At 36.9% G+C, this 26032-nt stretch overlaps 1 protein-coding gene across 2 annotated transcripts; it reads right to left on the minus strand.

Moving 5' to 3' along the window:
* Window positions 1-361: 361 nt before the first annotated feature.
* Window positions 362-20830, minus strand: LOC110462585. 2 transcript variants are annotated; one of them, XM_021516596.1, is made up of 10 exons: window positions 20779-20830; window positions 20286-20395; window positions 12352-12902; window positions 11620-11726; window positions 11359-11470; window positions 9480-9571; window positions 8946-9004; window positions 6975-7052; window positions 3719-3794; window positions 362-1249 (listed from the first exon to the last, which is right to left on the minus strand). In XM_021516596.1, exons 3-10 carry the CDS (start codon window positions 12833-12835, stop codon window positions 953-955), a joined length of 1305 nt encoding a protein of 434 aa, XP_021372271.1. In that variant the 5' UTR covers window positions 12836-12902; window positions 20286-20395; window positions 20779-20830; the 3' UTR covers window positions 362-952. The 2 variants fall into 2 exon arrangements, with proteins under 2 accessions (XP_021372271.1, XP_021372270.1); XM_021516595.1 differs by lacking the exon at window positions 20779-20830 and having other exon boundaries at window positions 20286-20711.
* Window positions 20831-26032: the final 5202 nt, after the last annotated feature.

Below are 26032 nucleotides of genomic sequence, written 5' to 3' on the forward strand. Positions count from 1 at the left end.
TAAATCGACTCGACCAAGAGAGGAGTAAACCCTCCTTGGCAATAACACAATGAGAAATCCTCGATCAATTCCAGGACGATAAAGTGATGATTGAAGGCCTTAGTAAGACTCTTCAAATCCCCACTGGCCCAAGCAAAAAGGCCTTCAAATCCACAAATCAAGACTAATAAAATCTATTATCTGTAACTGAGCGAGATCGGGTTATCTCAGTCGAGGGTTAAGATTATGTAACAAAATCCCAACCGAGGCGTAAGCTCAGTTACTGGTAATTGATTTTTTTTCGCACCTTTTAGTTCGAAAAAAACCTATTCAAATTTGCTAAAAACTACAAGTATCCCGCCTTGGGCTCAAACGATATGACCTCTTCACTACTTAAGCTACATTTGAATGCTTCCGCGTAAAAACGTAATCCGTCCTTACATAGATTACAACGTAATTCACAATGTAGATTACATTTTATCTACAACATCAAATATCTAACAACATCAAAACTAAACATATAACGACAAAAGAGAACGTTTATAAAGCAAATTGTCAATTTCAAACAGTTAGCGCGCGGATAAATACATCACAGTGTAAAAATTAATCCACACAGGTCACGGCTAGGTCATCACCATACAAACCAAACCAAAAGATCCATCTTAATCCACACAGGTCACGACTAAGTCATCACCATACAGACCAAACCAAAAGGACCATCTAAATCCACACAGGTAACGACTAGGTCATTACCAAACTTTTAACCATCTCTATTATAAGTTTGTGTCGGAACTATTTCATTATCTTTTTACCGTAATACAACTATTCTGAGGCTATATCATGAAATATTCTGGTCAGAACGTAAATACGTAACATTAACTATCTAGTCAAATCCTGAAGCAACACCAGTTTGTATAGTTGAGTTTTTTAAGACTAATCCTTGTTTTATTCCGTATAACCTGCAGCATTGTTCTCAGCGTCGAGATGGTGTCTTTTTATACCCAGATATGACACCATTAAGGGGTAAGTCTGGACAGCAGAACCTACAAAAAATGTCATCACTACTCCGCTCTCCTATCTCATTCCTCTCTCCCCCGTGCCCGTCATCCTCTCCCACACTATCTCTATCTTCCTCCTCGGCGTCCTCAATGATCTTTAGAGGATTAGTCCTCAGCGAGTTTACGGCCTCCACGAGACTAGTGTATGTATTACCATTGAGACTAAGCCGGGCGTTATACGTGGCTGTGGTTATAGCATTTCTGTAATCGCCCTGGAAAAGATCATTCATATTGTCATGAAATAAACAATCTTAAATATAACTACAAGTTAAGGAATTCAAAATGATTATCCGAAAGTCGTAAGCTTAAATACTGATAGGTCTGCAGATATTTTCCCCAAAATCAAAATCAAAAAATGAAATACCCATATTTTCATTTTAGATGCTGTTTACGTCTTGATGAACATCCGTCTAACTGGTTTGTCTATGTCATTACGAACATCACTTCAGCTTGTATATCCATTTCCTGTTCCTTAGTACATCCGCCCAGCTGGTTCTTCTTTGTCAGTACGTTTATATGTCCGTCTGGTTCATCCATGTCAGTACGTATATTTGTACGTCTGGTTCATCCATGTCAGTACGTATATTTGTACGTCTGGTTCATCCATGTCAGTACGTATATTTGTACGTCTGGTTCATCCATGTCAGTACGTATATTTGTACGTCTGGTTCATCCATGTCAGTACGTATATTTGTACGTCTGGTTCATCCATGTCAGTACGTATATTTGTACGTCTGGTTCATCCATGTCAGTACGTATATTTGTACGTCTGGTTCATCCATGTCAGTACGTATATTTGTACGTCTGGTTCATCCATGTCAGTACGTATATTTGTACGTCTGGTTCATCCATGTCAGTACGTATATTTGTACGTCTGGTTCATCCATGTCAGTACGTATATTTGTACGTCTGGTTCATCCATGTCAGTACGTATATTTGTACGTCTGGTTCATCCATGTCAGTACGTATATTTGTACGTCTGGTTCATCCATGTCAGTACGTATATTTGTACGTCTGGTTCATCCATGTCAGTACGTATATTTGTACGTCTGGTTCATCCATGTCAGTACGTATATTTGTACGTCTGGTTCATCCATGTCAGTACGTATATTTGTACGTCTGGTTCATCCATGTCAGTACGTATATTTGTACGTCTGGTTCATCCATGTCAGTACGTATATTTGTACGTCTGGTTCATCCATGTCAGTACGTATATTTGTACGTCTGGTTCATCCATGTCAGTACGTATATTTGTACGTCTGGTTCATCCATGTCAGTACGTATATTTGTACGTCTGGTTCATCCATGTCAGTACGTATATTTGTACGTCTGGTTCATCCATGTCAGTACGTATATTTGTACGTCTGGTTCATCCATGTCAGTACGTATATTTGTACGTCTGGTTCATCCATGTCAGTACGTATATTTGTCCGTCTGGTTCATCCATGTCAGTACGTATATTTGTCCGACTGGTTCATCCATGTCAGTACGTATAATTGTCCGACTGGTTTAACTAGACACTTTTACCGTGGCAATTCGTATCGTGTATTGATTTAAAGGGATCAAAACGGGAAAACTATGTTATTGTCTGTTTATTGCATTTCATACTACCTATAACGACGAAATATTATTTGGGGTTTAATAGCGCAATTTATGATGCCATATTCTAATGGCGTCATTCTTGACAACACAACTGTATTCAATTTGGAATGGGTTAAACAAACTATTTCTTTATACTTTTATATGGTAAAATTTACTGACGAAACTGTGAACAATGCTGTAGTTAGCAAATTGCTTTCGTGTAAAGACTTATCCAAAATATATGTCGTCGCTCCATGTACATTTGAGCAGAAAATACATGGATTCGAATGTCGTGAGTATCAAGTACCATTTTGATTGGTCAAAACTAAATGTGGTATTTTCGAAATGCGACAAATATTCCTTTTGGTATCTGTCACAGAGTGAAACATTTTGTATAACAACATGTCACACTGTATCTACGCTGAGAGCGCCACTTAGTTTGGTTTGTTATTGGATGCATTAAGATTCTCTGTGTTTTAGCGCCACGTGTTGCATTATGTAATTATCATGTAAATACGTCACTATGAATGTGCCGATAGCGCCAGGTGTATTATTGTGAAATTATCATATCAATGTGTCTCTATAAATGTGCCATAAGCGCCACATTTTACTAGGTAATTATCATGTGAATGTGTCTCTATAAATGTGCCATTAGCGCTACATGTTACTATGTAAATATCATGTGAATGTGCCTCTATAAATGTGCCATTAGCGCCACATGTTACGATGTAATTGTCATGTGAATGTGCCTCTATAAATGTGCCATTAGCGCCACATGTTACTATGTAAATTTCATGTGAATGTGCCTCTATAAATGTGACATTAGCGCCATATTTTACTATGTAATTATCATGTGAATGTTCCTCTATAAATGTGCCATTAGCGCCACATTTTACGATGTAATTATCATGTGAATGTGCCTCAATAAATGTGCCATTAGCGCCACATTTTACTATGGAATTATCATGTGAATGTGTGTCTATAAATGTGCCATTAGCGCCACATGTTACGATGTAATTATCATGTGAATGTGCCTCTATAAATGTGCCATTAGCGCCACATGTTACTATGTAATTATCATGTGACGTTTGTTTACTTACTGACACCTCCACGTGCACTACACTATCCCCGTGTTTTACTGATATAACAAAAGCACCAACAACGGTCTGGCTCATTCTGGAAATAAAAATAATGATTAAATAAGACAATAACTACCAGGTGAAAGTTTGTGTTCTCATAAATACGACAATAACTACCAGGTGAATGTTTGTTTTCTCATAAATACGACAATAATTACCAGGTGAAAGTTTGTGTTCTCATAAATACGACAATAACTACCAGGTGAAAGTTTGTGTTCTCAAAAATACGACAATAACTACCAGGTGGAAGTTTGTGTGTTCTCATAAATACGACAATAACTACCAGGTGGAAGTTTGTGTTCTCATAAATACGACAATAACTACCAGGTGGAAGTTTGTGTTCTCATAAATACGACAATAACTACCAGGTGAAAGTTTGTGTTCTCATAAATACGACAATAACTACCAGGTGAAAGTTTGTGTTCTCATAAATACGACAATAACTACCAGGTGAAAGTTTGTGTTCTCATAAATACGACAATAACTACCAGGTGAAAGTTTGTGTTCTCATAAATACGACAATAACTACCAGGTGAAAGTTTGTGTTCTCATAAATACGACAATAACTACCAGGTGAAAGTTTGTGTTCTCATAAATACGACAATAACTACCAGGTGAAAGTTTGTGTTCTCATAAATACGACAATAACTACCAGGTGAAAGTTTGTGTTCTCATAAATACGACAATAACTACCAGGTGAAAGTTTGTGTTCTCATAAATACGACAATAACTACCAGGTGAAAGTTTGTGTTCTCATAAATACGACAATAACTACCAGGTGAAAGTTTGTGTTCTCATAAATACGACAATAACTACCAGGTGAAAGTTTGTGTTCTCATAAATACGACAATAACTACCAGGTGAAAGTTTGTGTTCTCATAAATACGACAATAACTACCAGGTGAAAGTTTGTGTTCTCATAAATACGACAATAACTACCAGGTGAAAGTTTGTGTTCTCATAAATACGACAATAACTACCAGGTGAAAGTTTGTGTTCTCATAAATACGACAATAACTACCAGGTGAAAGTTTGTGTTCTCATAAATACGACAATAACTACCAGGTGAAAGTTTGTGTTCTCATAAATACGACAATAACTACCAGGTGAAAGTTTGTGTTCTCATAAATACGACAATAACTACCAGGTGAAAGTTTGTGTTCTCATAAATACGACAATAACTACCAGGTGAAAGTTTGTGTTCTCATAAATACGACAATAACTACCAGGTGAAAGTTTGTGTTCTCATAAATACGACAATAACTACCAGGTGAAAGTTTGTGTTCTCATAAATACGACAATAACTACCAGGTGAAAGTTTGTGTTCTCATAAATACGACAATAACTACCAGGTGAAAGTTTGTGTTCTCATAAATACGACAATAACTACCAGGTGAAAGTTTGTGTTCTCATAAATACGACAATAACTACCAGGTGAAAGTTTGTGTTCTCATAAATACGACAATAACTACCAGGTGAAAGTTTGTGTTCTCATAAATACGACAATAACTACCAGGTGAAAGTTTGTGTTCTCATAAATACGACAATAACTACCAGGTGAAAGTTTGTGTTCTCATAAATACGACAATAACTACCAGGTGAAAGTTTGTGTTCTCATAAATACGACAATAACTACCAGGTGAAAGTTTGTGTTCTCATAAATACGACAATAACTACCAGGTGAAAGTTTGTGTTCTCATAAATACGACAATAACTACCAGGTGAAAGTTTGTGTTCTCATAAATACGACAATAACTACCAGGTGAAAGTTTGTGTTCTCATAAATACGACAATAACTACCAGGTGAAAGTTTGTGTTCTCATAAATACGACAATAACTACCAGGTGAAAGTTTGTGTTCTCATAAATACGACAATAACTACCAGGTGAAAGTTTGTGTTCTCATAAATACGACAATAACTACCAGGTGAAAGTTTGTGTTCTCATAAATACGACAATAACTACCAGGTGAAAGTTTGTGTTCTCATAAATACGACAATAACTACCAGGTGAAAGTTTGTGTTCTCATAAATACGACAATAACTACCAGGTGAAAGTTTGTGTTCTCATAAATACGACAATAACTACCAGGTGAAAGTTTGTGTTCTCATAAATACGACAATAACTACCAGGTGAAAGTTTGTGTTCTCATAAATACGACAATAACTACCAGGTGAAAGTTTGTGTTCTCATAAATACGACAATAACTACCAGGTGAAAGTTTGTGTTCTCATAAATACGACAATAACTACCAGGTGAAAGTTTGTGTTCTCATAAATACGACAATAACTACCAGGTGAAAGTTTGTGTTCTCATAAATACGACAATAACTACCAGGTGAAAGTTTGTGTTCTCATAAATACGACAATAACTACCAGGTGAAAGTTTGTGTTCTCATAAATACGACAATAACTACCAGGTGAAAGTTTGTGTTCTCATAAATACGACAATAACTACCAGGTGAAAGTTTGTGTTCTCATAAATACGACAATAACTACCAGGTGAAAGTTTGTGTTCTCATAAATACGACAATAACTACCAGGTGGAAGTTTGTGTTCTCATAAATACGACAATAACTACCAGGTGGAAGTTTGTGTTCTCATAAATACGACAATAACTACCAGGTGGAAGTTTGTGTTCTCATAAATACGACAATAACTACCAGGTGAACGTTTGTGTTCTCTTAAAATCGACAATGACTACCAGGTGAAAGTTTGTGTTCTCATAAATACGACAATAAACCATGGCCTATCGTATGGACGCTGCGGCTGTATGAAGAAATTAAAACAGCCATCTGACGGATCTAGATATAAACCTCACTAGGTACATTCCTTGATGCAAATAAATAGGATTATGCCTCAAAATCGAATCCATAATTACTGGTGTCTAAACACTCATAATATTTTTCATTTCTCACAAAAAGTGCAGCAAATGTTGATGTAACTGCTATCGACATAACAATACCAAAACATCAACCGCACCATTCATGAAGAATTGTTTTTTGCAATAGTCATATAAATGACCTAAGACGGATTACAATTAATGATAGAGTTATCTGAAAAAATAGCGTATCTAAACTGGAATTATATCAAATTGTGCAAGGTTGGTCCTTTCTCTATATTTCTATGAAATGTCCTTTTTTCTGAAACTTATTAAAGTAAAGTATAAAGAGCATGAAACCAATGCTGAGATACCGTGGTTGGATTCACATTTGCTACCTGACGAGATAGGTCCCGGGGCTCTTCTCATTTAGCAGGCCTTCTGCTTCTTTTCTTGACATCTCACCGGCGAACCAGCTGTCAACAAAAAAGAAGTCAATAATAACATATGAATACTGCATAGGACTGAGGGATTTTATTATCTCCCTTTATTCTAACCTAAACACACGGCTGGCGATGTAAATAAGTGACATCAGAGAATAAATCATCATATATGAAGTGACCAGTTTGCTTTAACAGGTAATTATTAAGTGTCTAAGTGGCCATACTGCCATATCAAAATCGAGCCTATCTAGTTAAGTTTGAATTTGTCTCTTCTCAGAAATCTAGTGTGATCCTTATAGAAATTAAGGTAGGTGTTCGTTGTATATCACTATTTAATAAAAAAAAAAATCATTGGAAATGCAAGCGTTATAAATGATGCAATTTATTTACGGAATTCCCGGAGAAAAACCACCGACCTACGGCCAGCACCTGGCGACTGCCCCACGTAGGCCTCGAGCCCGCGACCACGTGGTGGAGGGCTAGCGGTAGCAGAATGTCACTATAACCACTTGGCCACCGCGGCCCCTAACAGAACATTGATAATTAATGTCAAACACATAATTGACAGGGTAAGCCAAGGTAAATCAGATAAAATTATACTGATTACGATAAAGGTTACTATATAGTAAAAGAAAGAGTAATGGATACTTTAAGGAAAGAGTGTGCAGAAGAAAATAGACCACCATCGAAGCAAGACTATGGTCCAAACATACGGGGAGAAGTGGAAATCCGGTCAATGTTAGCCCCAGCAAAACATGGGAATGCTCCCTGGAAGTGTGAGCAAATTTGTGTCAGAATTCTTAAATTAAGGAAAAGAAATAAAAAATAATTCGAGGTTCTTATATACCGTTATATCACAACCTAGGTCAAAGGTCGTCTCAAAGCGGTTCACAAATTATTATTCGTGGTTATATGGCCTTTGCAACCAGCCAATATCTTTCTCGACTTCATGGGGAGCATATAGCCGGTGCTGCCATTACGGCGCTCACAGCTAGCATTCAACAATTCAAGCACTGCCCAACCATGTACTCATTTACATCTGAGTAGAATAGAACAAAGCGGAGTAAAGGATTTTAAAAAGGTAGTGTCGTGCCGTGACTCGAACCTGCAACCCTTCGGTCATGAGCCCGGAGTCCTACCACTAGACTATTGTGAAAAATGAAGGAATGAATGAGAGTCTTGGGACAAGTTTTGTAAGCACATCAAATATAGGCCCCGACTCTGACAGTATATAAAAAATGTTGTGGGGCAATAAAAACCCAGTAGAATAACAACACATTCATTTCGTTTTAAGATCAGAAGAAAAGGAACACAACTCCTACTCCTTGATTGTAATATCGTTAAAAGTAAAACTTTGAACAGAAATGTTGACGACAGACGTACCGCCCATATATCAGCTCCAAGACAAGTTAGACTAAATGAACAAAACACCGACGACGACAAAAGTTTGGCAGCATTCTATATCATGTAAAATGTAGCAAGTGGGTTATAGTCAATTAGTACTTCACTACTGTAGCCACTGGGTTTACCCTCGATTATACTTAATTTACCTGAAGTTATAAGTTAACATATTTCACAAGATACCGATTTCCTCTACAGGAATAGAACTTGACGTTTTATAAATTGCGAACAGAATAAAAGAGTTAAGCATAGTTGGCTTTTGATATCATGAACCGCTGTGAACAGATTACTAACTATAGTTTGATTTTGATGTGATTGAAATAGATACATAATATTAAAACCAGTAAACTATTTGATGTATTTATGATGAAAAGACAGTCAATACAATACGCCCTGATCTTAAATTTAGTGACAGCTTGGGTTGGTTTTTATCCGTGCAATTATCTGGTAAGTTTTGCTGATAAAAGATTATGCTTTTTAGAATTTTGAATAAAAGCTGTAAAAATAAATACTTGGACTGTTTACCTTATTTTTTCTTTACTACGTCTATCCTTCGCTATGCTGGCCTCCTTGATACATCTAATCTGAAAGGTTTGGTTGTTCACAGTTAGTTTGAACCCGTTCACTCAAATGTCGTTCAATAAAGCGGTAATAAGCTGATTTATAACTTCGATAGCACAACACAGAAAAGTTTTGAAACATTATATTTGAAATATAAATAATATACACGTGCAAATAACAAAAATGTTTTTTCGTATGTAATTAAGACATTTACGTTTAAAAACAAATCAACTAGTTAGAATCACCTATGTGCTTATGTACCATTTATTTAAACTAAGTACCACTGAGTCCATGGTCGGTTCGAGAAAAGAATCGACCTCAATACCACTGCATGCTAACTAGAGTAGACCCCCTGCAGATTGAGGAGGAATGTGTTGATATATCTGCCTTTTTCTGTTCTACCTGTTTTGTCGGCATTGTCTCCCTTGCCACCCAGGATGTTAAGCCACGAACAGAACCAAAGTACTTACATTGTGATATATACGACTACGTACTGACCTGTTGAACCATGACACAATCATTGGGCCTCACTGGTCCTAAATATTTCACTAGACGTGCAAAGTTCTTATACTCAACCACTGCTGTTTCATCTATAATAGACACAAACAAAAACATTAGGCTTAAGTGTTTCAAGGTCAAGTTTAGTAATATCCTCCAATGTTTGAACAAAGCTACTTAAAGTACCAGGCAAATTTTGACATATTTACCCCTGTGAATTCGAATGGTGGTCTGGGTAATTTATTGTTACAATCTTTTTACCTCTCTAACAAAGCTACATGTACCTCCTGATTTACATATTATGAAGGCTAAGACCTTCTTGAACTTGAAATGGAGCCGCTAAAAGATTAAAACATTTTAAAAACACTTAAATGACCTTACTTTTCTGTCAATGGCATATATTTTCAACTCTGATAGTCAACACCTAAACTGCCAACTTGTCGAATACCATGATCTTATGGTTCCTAAAACGGATAGTGAAAAGGGAAGAGCGATACAGCTAAAGAGGAGGCATTGACTAGTGAATCAACTATGACTATGGTAACTCCTTATAATAAAAGTAGGTTTTGGTAAATCACATGTGAGCTTGATACTAAGAACACACTTTGGAGAAGGGCATCAACATTATTTTAGTCGTCCCAGTGTATTTAAACATGTTCAATTGCTCAGTGCTAATAATGTAAAAGATTTGTGTAATCTTGGTAAATATATAATATTTGCTTTTAAGAAGCGCTCTCAGTCAGTATAGTATTATCACATTCTCGTGTGTGTGTGTGTGTGTGTGTGTGTGTGTATGAGATACGTATATATACAATTATCACTCTCCTGTACATCATTACTCTGTTTAACCTGTAATTATGTATTAATATTGTGTTTTGTATGTTATAAGTCGTAAGGCTTACAGAATAAACTAATTGAATTGAACATATAAACTCTATGATTGGAAAAAAACTTCACGTTCGTGGTAATTCAGTTGTCACGTTTGTTATGGAGTCTGGAAATGAGCTGACATTTTTTGTCAAAATAAAATTAGATATTAAGAGGTAGAGTTTCAAGCCCTGGAGGACTAATACGACCTGGAGGACTAGTAAGCACTGGGGGACTAACAAGCCCTGGAGGACTAACAAGCCCTGGAGGACTAATACGCCCTGGAGGACTAACAAGCCCTGGAGGACTAATACGCCCTGGAGAACTAACAAGCCCTGGAGGACTAACAAGCCCTGGAGGACTAATACGCCCTGGAGGAATAACATGCCCTGGAGGACTAACAAGCCCTGGATGACTAACAAGCCCTGGATGACTAATACGCCCTGGAGGACTAACAAGCCCTGGAGGACTAATACGCCCTGGAGAACTAACAAGCCCTGGAGGACTAACAAGCCCTGGAGGACTAATACGCCCTGGATGACTAACACGCCCTGGAGGACTAACAAAAGACTCATCTGCTGATCTATAAAAGAGTTTCCATAAGTTACATATATTTACAAACGCATTTCAAGTTTGCGACATGAAGTATTTTTAGAAAACAATACATTATATCATATGAAACACAGCATCAACAAAAAGAAAGACAGAAGGAACCCTCATAAATAATGTATTCAAATCATAAGCATACAAACGTTTGACATGTGATTTGTTTCTTAAAGAGTTTTTTCATAATCAATGAGATGCTGGAAAGTCATCTTAAAAAAACCCAAAGTGATAACCCACCAAGTGACTACGACTGTCGCATTATTCCGCCAAGAACAAAACACAGAAAACATCCGATATCGGGTTAGATTTCAATTTACAATGTAATTATAAGGTTGATTATGAAACTTTCCTGATGAGTTTATCCTGACGAGTGTTAGACTACAACAAGTAACTTTGTAACACTTACCTGCTAGGTCGACCTTTAGTAGCCTTTTCAGCAGATTAATGACTTTGGTATCAGCAAGTAATTTTTCGGCTTTTGAAAATTCTTTCAAAGTTACAATGAATTTTTCCAGGAACTGAAATCATATTACATGAGTTTCTTTAGAAACGATATTGTCATGCCGATTCTAAGATTTTAATTTAACACTCCAATTGAAGAAATAATAGCAAATGGTACAAAGATGTGTTAATTACTGTTTTACTATCTATGTCTGTACGGGATTACCTTGATATGACAGCCGGTCTCATCCAAACCCTTGCGTGGTACTTTTCTCCAGAAGTCGATAGAATCCTGGGAAGGGAGCGCTAAATCTATTAATTCGCACACATCGCCTGAAAGGAAAACACGAGTAAGTGCCTTATAAAAGATGAAAGACAAATTATTTTAATAAGTATATCTTGTGTAATTATTGTGACAAAAAGAAGTAATAAACGATACAATATACTATAACATGATACCTAGTTCATACAGAAGTAACCCAGATAGACGGGGGAATGGTTCACCCAGTCAGCCTTTCTTTCTGTATTGTATAATATAATGACAATAATGTAGTGGACACAACGATAAAAAATAAGAACGATTTGCACGGTTCAAGAACAAAAATACTCAAGAAAAACAGCAGACTAAGATGGAACCAATCATCCCGTGGGTACAACCTCTGTTGTCTGCATTACTCCTACTGTCAAGGTATACAGGCATTTACAGCCGACAGTGTAAAGGTATTAAATAACATTAGCATACTTGTAAGGATATATAAACATATCACAATTAACTGAAGCTCGGGTAGCAAGTGCTCTGATAAACTTTCAAACTCTCTGGCCATTGGCCTGACAATGATAATTCTCTCCTACACAATACTGTTCTACATATATGACTTATATTCTAAATCCATTTGAATTAAAACCTTGAAAACAGAGTAACAGAATAGTGAGACACTGCTTCGTTGAACGTACTTACAGTAGTAGTCAGGTTGTGTTGAGCACACAGACACAGATCCACGGGACGAGCTCAGGTCACTGGGAGCAAGCACATTATGATGTTGTCCACTAGCTGTGCCTATCACTTCCTTCACATCTGTTACTTCACTATCTATAAACGGATAGGGCATAGCGTTTAATTCTGACGAGGGCAATCCTTGTGTACTGTTTTGTGTTAGGAGACACTCTCCTAACGAGTAGTCCTCATTGCTTCCTATGAAACATTGATATGAATTACTTTGATCTTTTTCTGCAGTAATGTCTTCCGCTTGCAACACTATCCAACTTTTGTCCCCAACACTAGTTATTTCATCAGTTTTATTCACCTGATATGTTTTGGATGCATCTTTGTCATGCTCTACCGGGTTTCCAATCTGTTGTGTCGTTGAACTTTCTACTCCATCACCACGGCCATCGCAGTGGGCCATATCAGTTGTTGGGAGGTGTACTCTGTTCTGTATCATACTTGACTAGGTCTCTTTAGCATGTTACCGCCATATGCAGGGGAGGCTGGAGTGTTGTTACAATCAACTATAGTGAAATTAAGTCTTTTATTATTTCATGTGAAACAAAATATTTTTTAAAGGAGTATTACAAATTTTGAAAAAAAAGTCTTAATGCAGCTCACTAACATATATTAGCATGTTTTTATTTTTTATTTCTAGTGTTGTTTGTAAACAAAACCAATAAACTCCTAGTGTCTATGGTCGTTCTATTGATGAAAAACTTTGCCATATTCGTCTGATTTAAAGAGCCCTCTTTTGCATCAACTGCAATTGTAAGATGTTATTAACAAGTATTGAAATAGGAACGAACTGTACCGCTCTGGTGTAATAAAGTCATACTTAGCGAGAGCAGGATGTTATTTAAACTTAAATATATTTGTATACAATTTGATGTTATATCTTGAAGTCGGTTTATATTATGATACATGTGATGAAGAGCTTTATATACTCATATTGATTTTTTTTTATTAAATACACATTTGCCAAGCCGTTATAGATACATCTAAGGCAACAATAAACATATTAACTAACGCTAAACTAATGAGTTGACACAGCTTTGTTTTAAGCCTATATGAGTTGATACACCTTTGTTTTCAGCCTAAATGAGTTGACACTTTTGTTTTAAGCCTACATGAGTTGAAACACCTTTGTTTTAAGCCTACATGAGTTGACAAACCTTTGTTTTAAGCCTACATGAGTTGACAAACCTTTGTTTGAAGCCTACATGAGTTGACACACTTTTGTTTTAAGCCTACATGAGTTGAAACACCTTTATTTTAAGCCTACATGAGTTGACAAACTTTTGTTTTAAGCCTACATCAGTTGATGTACTTTTGTTTTAAGCCTACATGAGTTGACACAGCTTTGTTTGAAGCCTACATTAGTTTACACACCTTTGTTTGAAGCCTACATGAGTGGAAACACATTTGTTTGAAGCCTACATGAGTTGACACACTTTTGTTTTAAGACTACATGAGTTGACACACCTTTGTTGGAAGCCTACATGAGTTGACACAGCTTTGTTTTAAGTCTAAATGAGTTGACACACTTTTGTTTTAAGCCTTCATGAGTTGAAACACCTTTATTTTAAGCCTACATGAGTTGACAAACTTTTGTTTTAAGCCGACATGAGTTGACAAACCTTTGTTTGAAGCCAACATGAGTTGACACACCTTTGTTTTAAGCCTATATGAGTTGACAAACCTTTGTGTTAAGCCTACATGAGTTGACACAGCTTTGTGTGAAGCCTACATGAGTTTACACACCTTTGTTTGAAGCCTACATGAGTTGACAAACCTTTGTTTTAAGCCTACATCAGTTGATGTACTTTTGTTTTAAGCCTACATGAGTTGACACACTTTTGTTTTAACACTACATGAGTTGACACACCTTTGTTTGAAGCCTACATGAGTTGACAAACCTTTGTTTTAAGACTAATGAGTTGACACACCTTTATTTCAAGTCTAAATGAGTTGACACACTTTTGTTTTAAGCCTTCATGAGTTGAAACACCTTTATTTTAAGCCTACATGAGTTGACAAACTTTTGTTTTAAGCCTACATGAGTTGACACACTTTTGTTTTAAGACTACATGAGTTGACACACCTTTGTTTGAATCCTACATGAGTTGACACAGCTTTGTTTTAAGCCTACATGAGTTGACACAGCATTGTTTTAAGCCTACATGAGTTGACAAACATTTGTTTGAAGCCTACATGAGTTAACACAGCTTCGTTTTAAGCCTTCATGAGTTGACACACCTTTGTTTTAAGCCTATATGAGTTGACAAACCTTTGTGTTAAGCCTACATGAGTTGACGCATCTTTGTGTTAAGCCTACATGAGTTGACACAGCTTTGTTTGAAGCCTACATTAGTTTACACACCTTTGTTTGAAGCCTACATGAGTTGACACACTTTTGTTTTAAGACTACATGAGTTGACACACCTTTGTTGGAAGCCTACATGAGTTGACACAGCTTTGTTTTCAGTCTAAATGAGTTGACACACTTTTGTTTTAAGTCTACATGAGTTGACAAATCTTTGTTTTAAGCCTCTATGAGTTGACACACCTTTGTGTTAAGTCTACATGAGTTGACACAGCTTTGTTTTAAGTCTAAATGAGTTGACACACCTTTGTGTTAAGCCTACCTGAGTTGACACACCTTTGTGTTATGCCTACATGAGGTGACACATCTTTGTGTTAAGCCTAAATGAGTTGACACAGTTTTGTTTTAAGTCTACATGAGTTGACACACCTTTGTTTGAAGCCTACATGAGTTGACAAACCTTTGTTTTAAGACTAATGAGTTGACACACCTTTATTTCAAGTCTAAATGAGTTGACACACTTTTGTTTTAAGCCTTCATGAGTTGACAAACCTTTGTTTTAAGCCTACATCAGTTGAAACACCTTTGTGTAAAGCCTACATGAGTTGACAAACCTTTGTTTTAAAACTACATGAGTTGACAAACCTTTGTTTTAAGACTACATGAGTTGACACACCTTTGTTTGAAGCCTACATGAGTGGAAACACATTTGTTTGAAGCCTACATGAGTTGACACACTTTTGTTTTAAGCCTTCATGAGTTGACAAACCTTTGTTTTAAGCCTACATCAGTTGAAACACCTTTGTGTAAAGCCTACATGAGTTGACAAACCTTTGTTTTAAAACTACATGAGTTGACAAACCTTTGTTTTAAAACTACATGAGTTGACAAACCTTTGTTTTAAGTCTACATGAGTTGACAAATCTTTGTTTTAAGCCTCTATGAGTTGACACACCTTTGTGTTAAGTCTACATGAGTTGACACAGCTTTGTTTTAAGTCTAAATGAGTTGACACACCTTTGTGTTAAGCCTACATCAGTTGAAACACCTTTGTTTTAAGCCTACCTGAGTTGACACACCTTTGTGTTAAGCCTACATGAGCTGACACAGCTTTGTTTTAAGCCTACATGAGTTGACACACCTTTGTGTTAAGCCTACATCAGTTGAAACACCTTTGTTTTAAGCCTACCTGAGTTGACACACCTTTGTGTTATGCCTACATGAGTTGACACATCTTTGTGTTAAGCCTAAATGAGTTGTCACAGTTTTGTTTTAAGCCTACATGAGTTGACACACTTTTGTTTTAAGACTACATGAGTTGACACAGCTTTGTTTTAAGTCTAAATGAGTTGACACACCTTTGTGTTAAGCCTACCTGAGTTGACACACCTTTGTGTTATGCCTACATGAGTTGACACATCTTTGTGTTAAGCCTAAATGAGTTGACACAGTTTTGTTTTAAGCCTACATGAGTTGACAAACATTTGTTTGAAGCCTACATGAGTTAACACAGCTTCGTTTTAAGCCTTCATGAGTTGACACACCTTTGTTTTAAGCCTATATGAGTTGACAAACCTTTGTGTTAAGCCTACATGAGTTGACAAACCTTTGTGTTAAGCCTACATGAGTTGACACATCTTTGTGTTAAGCCTAAATGAGTTGACACAGTTTTGTTTTAAGCCTACATGAGTTGACACAGCATTGTTTTAAGCCTACATGAGTTGACAAACCTTTGTTTTAAGCCTACATCAGTTGAAACACCTTTGTTTTAAGCCTACCTGAGTTGACGCCCCTTTGTGTTATGCATACATGAGTTGACACATCTTTGTGTTAAGCCTAAATGAGTTGACACAGTTTTGTTTTAAGCCTACATGAGTTGACACACCTTTGTGTTAAGCCTACATCAGTTGAAACACCTTTGTGTAAAGCCTACATGAGTTGACAAACCTTTGTTTTAAGCCTACATCAGTTGAAACACCTTTGTTTTAAGCCTACCTGAGTTGACACACCTTTGTGTTAAGCCTACATGAGCTGACACAGCTTTGTTTTAAGCCTACATGAGTTGACACACTTTTGTTTTAAGACTACATGAGTTGACACACCTTTGTTGGAAGCCTACATGAGTTGACACAGCTTTGTTTGAAGCCTACATGAGTTTACACACCTTTGTTTGAAGCCTACATGAGTTGACACACTTTTGTTTTAAGCCTTCATGAGTTGACAAACCTTTGTTTTAAGCCTACATCAGTTGAAACACCTTTGTTTTAAGCCTACCTGAGTTGACACACCTTTGTGTTATGCCTACATGAGTTGACACATCTTTGTGTTAAGCCTAAATGAGTTGACACAGTTTTGTTTTAAGCCTACATGAGTTGACACACCTTTGTGTTAAGCCTACCTGAGTTGACACACCTTTGTGTTAAGCCTACATGAGCTGACACAGCTTTGTTTGAAGCCTACATGAGTTGACAAACCTTTGTTTTAAGCCTACATGAGTTGACAAACCTTTGTTTGAAGCCTACATGAGTTGACACACCTTTGTGTTAAGCCTACATGAGTTGACACAGCTTTGTTTGAAGCCTACATGAGTTTACACACCTTTGTTTGAAGCCTACATGAGTTGAAACACCTTTGTTTGAAGCCTACATGAGTTGACACACCTTTGTGTTAAGCCTACATCAGTTGAAACACCTTTGTGTTAAGCCTACATGAGTTGACAAACCTTTGTTTTGAAAACTACATGAGTTGACAAACCTTTGTTTTAAGACTAATGAGTTGACACACCTTTATTTTAAGTCTAAATGAGTTGACACACTTTTGTTTTAAGCCTACATGAGTTGACACGCCTTTGTTTTAAGCCTACATGAGTTGACAAACCTTTGTGTTAAGCCTACATGAGTTGACAAACCTTTGTTTTAAGACTACATGAGTTGACACAGCTTTGTTTTAAGTCTAAATGAGTTGACACTTTTGTTTTAAGCCTACATGGGTTGACAAACCTTTGTGTTAAGCCTACATCAGTTGATACACCTTTGTGTTAACCTAACATGAGTTGACAAACCTTTGTGTTAAGTCTACATGAGTTGACAAACCTTTGTTTAAAGCCTACATGAGTTGACACACCTTTGTTTTAAGACTACATGAGTTGACAAACCTTTGTTTTAAGTCTACATGAGTTGACAAACCTTTGTTTGAAGCCTACATGAGTTGACAAACCTTTGTGTTAAGTCTACATGAGTTGACACAGCTTTGTTTTAAGTCTACACGAGTTGACAAACCTTTGTGTTAAGTCTACATGAGTTGACACAGCTTTGTTTTAAGTCTACACGAGTTGACAAACCTTTGTGTTAAGTCTACATGAGTTGACACAGCTTTGTTTTAAGTCTACACGAGTTGACAAACCTTTGTGTTAAGTCTACATGAGTTGACACAGCTTTGTTTTAAGTCTACACGAGTTGACAAACCTTTGTGTTAAGTCTACATGAGTTGACACAGCTTTGTTTTAAGTCTACACGAGTTGACAAACCTTTGTGTTAAGTCTACATGAGTTGACACAGCTTTGTTTTAAGTCTACACGAGTTGACAAACCTTTGTGTTAAGTCTACATGAGTTGACACAGCTTTATTTTAAGTCTACACGAGTTGACAAACCTTTGTGTTAAGTCTACATGAGTTGACACACTTTTGTTTTAAGTCTACACGAGTTGACAAACCTTTGTGTTAAGCCTACATGAGTTGACACACGTTCGTTTAAAGCCTACATACTATCGGACAGGTTTCCTCCTTCACACTAACAAAAATAGAGAATATCTTTTATCAACTGATCTGGACGTACTTCATGATAGACATACGTGAATGTAACAAATGATCCAATGATGAAACGATTCTCCTTAAATAACGCTCCTACGTTTTAAAGGAGAGAACTCCCTTACAAATCACAGATAAATGTATAAGAGAGCATTAAACCTTACACAGTAATAAATATTATATTGTTAAGTTATTGCCATTCTTGTATATTGGCGACATCTAACAAAGACAGTGAAGAAACTCAGTGATTTCACTCAAAGCTTCCCCTGAACGCCTTAACAAGATATGGGCCCCGATTTCCAGTGTGATGACTAGATACAGACACAACATTTAGTATGAAATGAAGAAAATAATTGCCACAAACTTGTGTATGTGAACAATTTTTTTATTGCTGCTCTTGAAGTTTTTCATCTACTATTGTAAGCAAAGGGAGACTACTCCGTCTTTTTCCATGGGTAAATTATATTTATCCTACTACATTTTTTAGAAGAGGTTGGTCTGTACTCTTACATTACTAAGAAAAGGGACAAAATTAAAATTAAATGGAACTTTAAAACTGAAATAATTAGTTAGAAAATGAACTATGATTTACTCTTTTCAAACTATTTTGAAACATGTTTCTAAAGATTAATGTACTATATAGTAAAATTGTATCCATGTACTACTTCATTATTTATAATTGTATGTCAATCTCTAATAGATGTACTCTTGTAATTGGATTTGGACGTATGTATGTATCACATGTTGTAACATTTGTATATATGATTGAATCAAAGTATATACGAGAAGAAACCACCTTGTGTATGTGGTAGCCACCATACAACATGCTGTGTTCTCAGTCACCATACAACATGCTGTGTTCTCACCAAACCATGTTAAACACAGCATTCGGGATATTTAATAATAACATTCAGAAAAAAATATACCCTGTTCAAGTATACCTAGATATAATATTTTTACTCACTGTAGTGAAATAAATGTCGTGTATTAGCTTGTCTGCTTTAAGAATAATATAGAATTCCTACTCCCAAATTAACCCCCGTATATCAGATTTCTGTTTAACACAACAATGCGTGGACTCCATCGACGTGATAGTTGTGTTGGCAGGTTCTGGCAGTTGAACAATATGAATACACGTAAGTCCGCGTAAAGGCGTGTTACAACAGATATCCTGTACAATTTGTTTGTGTCCTAAAATAGGTTTAACAGGTACCTAACAAGATCGAACAATGGCCTTATAGAAAAACGAGTTCATGTAGTGTATATGCAGGACTATGACACACATGTTTACAATTCAACTCATATGTAATGACAAATATGATTTGATGGCAAGTTACAAGCAATTAATAAAATAGCACAAATACATATTAAATGCAGACCACCAACTCTCCTCATTCTAGAGAATGTATAGTAAACAGACCATACAATATTGTAAACTTGTAAGAGAACAGGCAGATGACATTACGGCTATAGATACCTCGGGTTTACTGTATCATGGTACTGTAAATAACAACGAAATGACAGATAAAACTCATGGATATAAGATCCCTCCTGTGCACATATGAGTGGCTGTCGTTATGTTTTTGTACTTGATTACTAAGCTGTGTAGCCGATAAAGACATAACAAGCCAGACGTAACAAGCCAGACGTAACACATATGTCCAAATCTGATTATACACAAAATGTCGCAAGCCTTAGCACTATATTAATACTCCCTAAAACACCGCTCGTCAACCTAACATGACCATACCACAACAATTTATGTGTGTACATACCTCTGATGCAGATACCTCGAACCAAGTGGAAAGTGGAAGAGGAAATCCCAGGTGGGAAATCCCAAACCCAGCTACTAGAATAATCCAGTCGTCTGCTTCTGTATCTGTAACTACAATGATATCCTCGCTTAGCTCGAATACTCTGCCAAGTGCATACATGCTGTTCTCTATAGATAGAAATTACGTCTGAAACTTTCAAAGAATTGTTGATCAACTTGTATTGAATTCCGGGAAACAGTGTATTTTACACTGCTAAGCTTCATGGATCATCGCCATACGTGTACGGTCGCTACAGAACACACGTTGATTATACAGTACTACACGTACGCCGGGTCTAGTGCTCATACTGAATGGCAGCGGACGGTAAAGAATGATATTGACTTGAACACTTGCAACAAATGATCTAGACATATCAATAGGTCTATGTTAAATATATTCTATTGCCAACAAATCAAATACAGATAAAAATGGATGTACAACGCACAAATCCTACCAATAAGGAGTAGCTGTTTCCACACTATCAGCAAGCGTTTCTACGTTTAAACTCCAGTAGGTCCGTGTAGAGTCAAGGGGTGTGTGTTAACAATCACGATAGATGTTGTCGTGTTTACAATCACGATAAATGTTGTCGTGTTGACAATCATTATAAAGGTTGTCGTATAAACAATCATTATAAAGGTTGTCGTGTAGACAATAATTATAAATGTTGTCGTGTTGACAATCATTATTAATGTTGTCGTGTTGAGAATAATTATAAATGTTGTCGTGTTGACAATCATTATATAGTTGTGTGTTGACAATCGTTATATAGGTGGTCGTGTTGACAATATCGTAAATGAACCTTTGTAGATTAAAGCTCCCGTAGAATTTTAAGCATGAAAGTGCCGGAAACGATCAGTCAAACACCGAAAGATAAAAGGTACCGTCCTCCCCTTTAGATAACCTGTCCTTGTAGGCGACGATCGTGTAAAAATATAGTTTGTTGTAAAAAACACATTGTTGTATAACGCTGCGATAAATCACATATAGGTATTGTTGTATAACACTCCGATATATCACATATAGGTATTGTTGTATAACACTCCGATACATCACATATAGGTATTGTTGTATAACACTCTGATATATCACATATAGGTATTGTTGTATTACACTCCGATATATCACATATAGGTATTGTTGTATAACACTCCGATATATCACATATAGGTATTGTTGTATTTCACTCCGATATATCACATATAGGTATTGTTGTATAACACTCTGATATATCACATATAGGTATTGTTGTATAACGCTGCAGATGATTGTATGTACAGTTGTTCTGCCCATCTATTCCTTCTGATCTGTACCTCATGTAACTCTGTTCCAAATGTACAAATGTATCTCATGTAACTATGTACCCCATGTAACTATGTTCCGAATGTACAAATGTATCCCATGTAACTATGTACCCCATGTAACTTTTTACACTATGTAACTATTTACCCCATGTGCATATGTACCCAATCTAACCGTACCCTATGTAACCATAACCCCATGTAACGTTGTACCCTATGTTATTATAAACCCTACGTAAAACTATCCTATGTATCTGTGTACCCCATGCACTATGTACCAAGTTTAACGATGTACCCCATGTAACTATGTACCCTATGTAACTCTGTACCCTATGTAACTCTGTACCCCATGTAACTATGTACCCCATGTAACTATGTAACCCATGTTATGTTGTTCCAAATGTAACTATGTACCCCATGTTATTATGTACCCTATGTAACTATAACCCCATGTAACGTTGTACCCTATGTTATTATAAACCCTACGTAAAACTATCCTATGTATGTGTGTACCCCATGCACTATGTACCAAGTTTAACGATGTACCCCATGTAACTATGTACCCTATGTAACTCTGTACCCCATGTAATTATGTACCCTATGTAACTATAACCCCATGTAACGTTGTACCCTATGTAACTCTGTACCCCATGTAACTATGTACACCATGTTACGTTGTTCCCAATGTAACTATGTACCCTATGAAACTCTGTACCCTATGTAACACTGTACCCCATGTAACTCTATGTAACTCTGTACCCCATGTAACTATGTACCCCATGTTACGTTGTTCCAAATGTAACTATGTACCCCATGTTATTATGTACCCTATGTAACTATAACCCCATGTAACGTTGTACCCTATGTTATTATGTACCCTACGTAAAACTCTATCCTATGTATCTGTGTACCCCGTGCATTATGTACCAAGTTTAACGATGTACCCCATGTAACTATGTACCCTATGTAACTCTGTAGCCCATGTAACTCTGTACCCCATGTAACTATGTACCCCATGTTATTCTGTACCCCATGTAACTCTGTACCCTATGTAACTATGTAGCCCATGTAACTATGTACACTATGTAACTCTGTACCCCATGTAACTTTGTACCCCATGTAACTATGTAGCCCATGTAACTATGTTCCCTATGTAACTCTGTAGCCCATGTAACTCTTTACCCCATGTAACTCTGTAGCCCATGTAACTATACCCTATGTAACTCTGTACCCTATGTAACTCTGTACCCCATGTAACTTTGTACCCCATGCAACTATGCAGCCCATGTAACTCTGTACCCTATGCAACTCAGTACCCCATGTAACTATGTAGCCCATGTAACTATGAACCCTATGTAACTCTGTACCCCATGTAGCTTTGTACCCCATGTAACTATGTAGCCCATGTAACTCTGTACCCTATGCAACTCAGTACCCTATGTAACTATGTAGCCCATGTAACTATGTACCCTATGTAACTCTGTACCCCATGTAACTTTGTACCCCATGTAACTATGTAGCCCATGTAACTCTGTACCCTATGCAACTCAGTACCCTATGTAACTATGTAGCCCATGTAACTATGTACTCTATGTAACTCTGTACCCCATGTAACTATGTACCCCATGTAACTCTTTAGCCCATGTAAATATGTACCCTATGTAACTCTGTAGCCCATGTAACTATGTAGCCCATGTAACTATGTACCCTATGTAACTCTGTACCCCATGTAACTCTGTACCCCATGTAACTCTGTACCCTATGTAACTCTGTACCCTATGTAACTATGTACCCCATGTAACTCTGTACCCTATGTAAATCTGTAGCCCATGTAACTCTGTGCCCCATGTAACTATGTACCCCATGTAACTCTGTACCCCATGTAAATATGTACCCCATGTAACTATGTACCCCATGTAACTCTGTTCCCTATGTAACTCTGTACCCTATGTAACTATGTACCCTATGTAACTCTGTACCCCATGTAACTATGTACCCCATGTAACTCTGTACCCTATGTAAATATGTAGCCCATGTAACTCTGTACCCCATGTAACTCTGTACCCCATGTAACTATGTACCCTATGTAACTCTGTGTCCTGTGAACTCTGTACCCCATGCAACTATGTACCCCATGTAACTATGTACCCCATGTAACTCTGTACCCTATGTAAATCTGTAGCCCATGTAACTCTGTACCCTATGTAACTCTGTACCCTATGTAAATGTGTAGCCCATGTAACTCTGTACCCCATGTAACTATGTACCCTATGTAACTCTGTGTCCTGTGAACTCTGTTGCCCATGTAACTCTTTACCCCATGTAACTCTGTACCCCATGTAACTCTGTACCCCATGTAACTCTGTACCCCATGTAACTCTGTACCCCATGTAACTATGTACCCTATGTAACTCTGTACCCCATGTAACTATGTACCCCATGTAACTATGTACCCCATGTAACTCTGTACCCTATTTAAATCTGTAGCCCATGTAACTCTGTACCCCATGTAACTATGTACCCTATGCAACTCTGTGCCATGTGAACTCTGTACCCCATGTAACTCTGTAGCCCATGTAACTATGTTCCCTATGTAACTCTGTACCCCATGTAACTCTTTACCCCATGTAACTCTGTAACCCATGTAACTCTGTAGCCCATGTAACTATTTTCCCTATGTAACTTTGTACCCCATGTAACTATGTCCCCTATGTAACTCTGTAGCCCATGTAACTCTGTGCCCCATGTAACTATGTACCCTATGTAACTCTGTACCCCATGTAACTATAACCCCATGTAACTCTGTATCCCATGTTACTCTCTACTCTGTGTAACTCTGTAGCCCATGTAACTCTTTACCCCATGTAACTCTGTAGCCCATGTAACTCTGTACCCCATGTAAATCTGTACCCTATGTAACTCTGTAGCCCATGTAACTATGTTCCCTATGTAACTCTGTAGCCCATGTAACTATGTACCCTATGTAACTCTGTAGCCCATGTAACTCTGTAGCCCATATAACTATGTACCCCATGTAACTCTGTAGCCCATGTAACTCTGTAGCCCATGTAACTCTTTACCCCATGTAACTCTGTAGCCCATGTAACTCTGTAGCCCATGTAACTATGTACCCTATGTAACTCTGTACCCCATGTAACTCTGTAGCCCATGTAAATATGTTCCCTATGTAACTCTGTACCCCATGTAACTCTGTAGCCCATGTAACTATGTTCCCTATGTAACTCTGTACCCCATGTAACTCTGTACCCCATGTAACTCTGTACCCCATGTACATACATGGTTCATTGCAATAGCACCTGATATCATGTTCCATACGTTGTCATTACGTATGAATTTGCACGTGTAAGAACGGATAGAACGGGCCAAACTAATTTCACGTACTCAACCAATTAAGCCTTCTAGGAATCACAATCACAACTGGACCCTTTCGTGTGTACATTGCAACAACCCTGGTGAATCATCCTGTACACTTTAATGTTTACAATTGTTTATTGGTAATATAATGGTCATATATGCTTGTGTCGTTGTATTCACGTGTATCTATTGTTCTGGTCAACGCCCTGTCAAATATTCATTGTTTTTAATTGCAAAAGACAACCAAAGAATCGTATTCGTATGCTATGAAACTCAAAATTTGGAGACAAAATTAATATAAATTTTAGTATGGCAAAGTGTATTTATGATTGTTGGGTGTAATTCGTTTGTTTTCAAGTATGAAAACCCCATTTAAAATAAGAAATGATATGAATTGTACATCAAACAAATGCAATATACTCTGTAATTCGTTAGAGATTCTCTGAATTTTACAGAAGTCAAGCTGGAATTGAACCACTTCACAGAATGGCACTCCATTGCTATCAAACTAAAACTGAGAGTTTACGTTACCATGAATGTTCAAATAATCAGTTATCCGTTTTTACGGATTATCAAGTGAATACATCATATCTTATTAAAAAAGAATTAAAAGAGAACATGTTAATTGAACTTCTTTAATCGGGCCTAATCGCAGGAAATTTTGAGATTTTTATATATATATTTATTTACAAATTCCGTGTGTTTGATATGTTCAAATGAACTAGATATAGTACTTTGAAACTGATATTGATTGACTCATGTTGCGTTAACATTTACTCATGAATGATGTATTCGTTCCAGCATTTCTAATATGCTCCGGTTTTTTCCCGTATATCTCGTTGATGCATTTAACGCAAGTACAATATTTGAATTATTTTAAAGCGTCGACTATCATTGGTCGACATGTACAGACCTGTTTATTCTATGGATACTATCATTGGTCGATATGTAGAGACCTGTTTGTTCTATGGATACTATCATTGGTCAACAAGTACAGACCTGTTTATTCTATGGATACTATCATTGGTCGAC

Source organism: Mizuhopecten yessoensis, unplaced genomic scaffold (assembly GCF_002113885.1).
Source record: "Mizuhopecten yessoensis strain PY_sf001 unplaced genomic scaffold, ASM211388v2 scaffold10809, whole genome shotgun sequence".
In the NCBI taxonomy this organism is placed as follows: domain Eukaryota; kingdom Metazoa; phylum Mollusca; class Bivalvia; order Pectinida; family Pectinidae; genus Mizuhopecten; species Mizuhopecten yessoensis.

Excerpts from the sequence above, each read along its gene's own strand:
- LOC110462585 (XM_021516596.1), bottom strand. The coding sequence starts at position 12,835 with ATGATACAGAACAGAGTACACCTCCCAACAACTGATATGGCCCACTGC. Across the intron at positions 11,471-11,619 it reads AGACCGGCTGTCATATCAAG|TTCCTGGAAAAATTCATTGT; the intron begins GTAATCCCGTAC and ends ATATGATTTCAG. Across the intron at positions 9,005-9,479 it reads ATTGTGTCATGGTTCAACAG|ATTAGATGTATCAAGGAGGC; the intron begins GTCAGTACGTAG and ends CAAACCTTTCAG.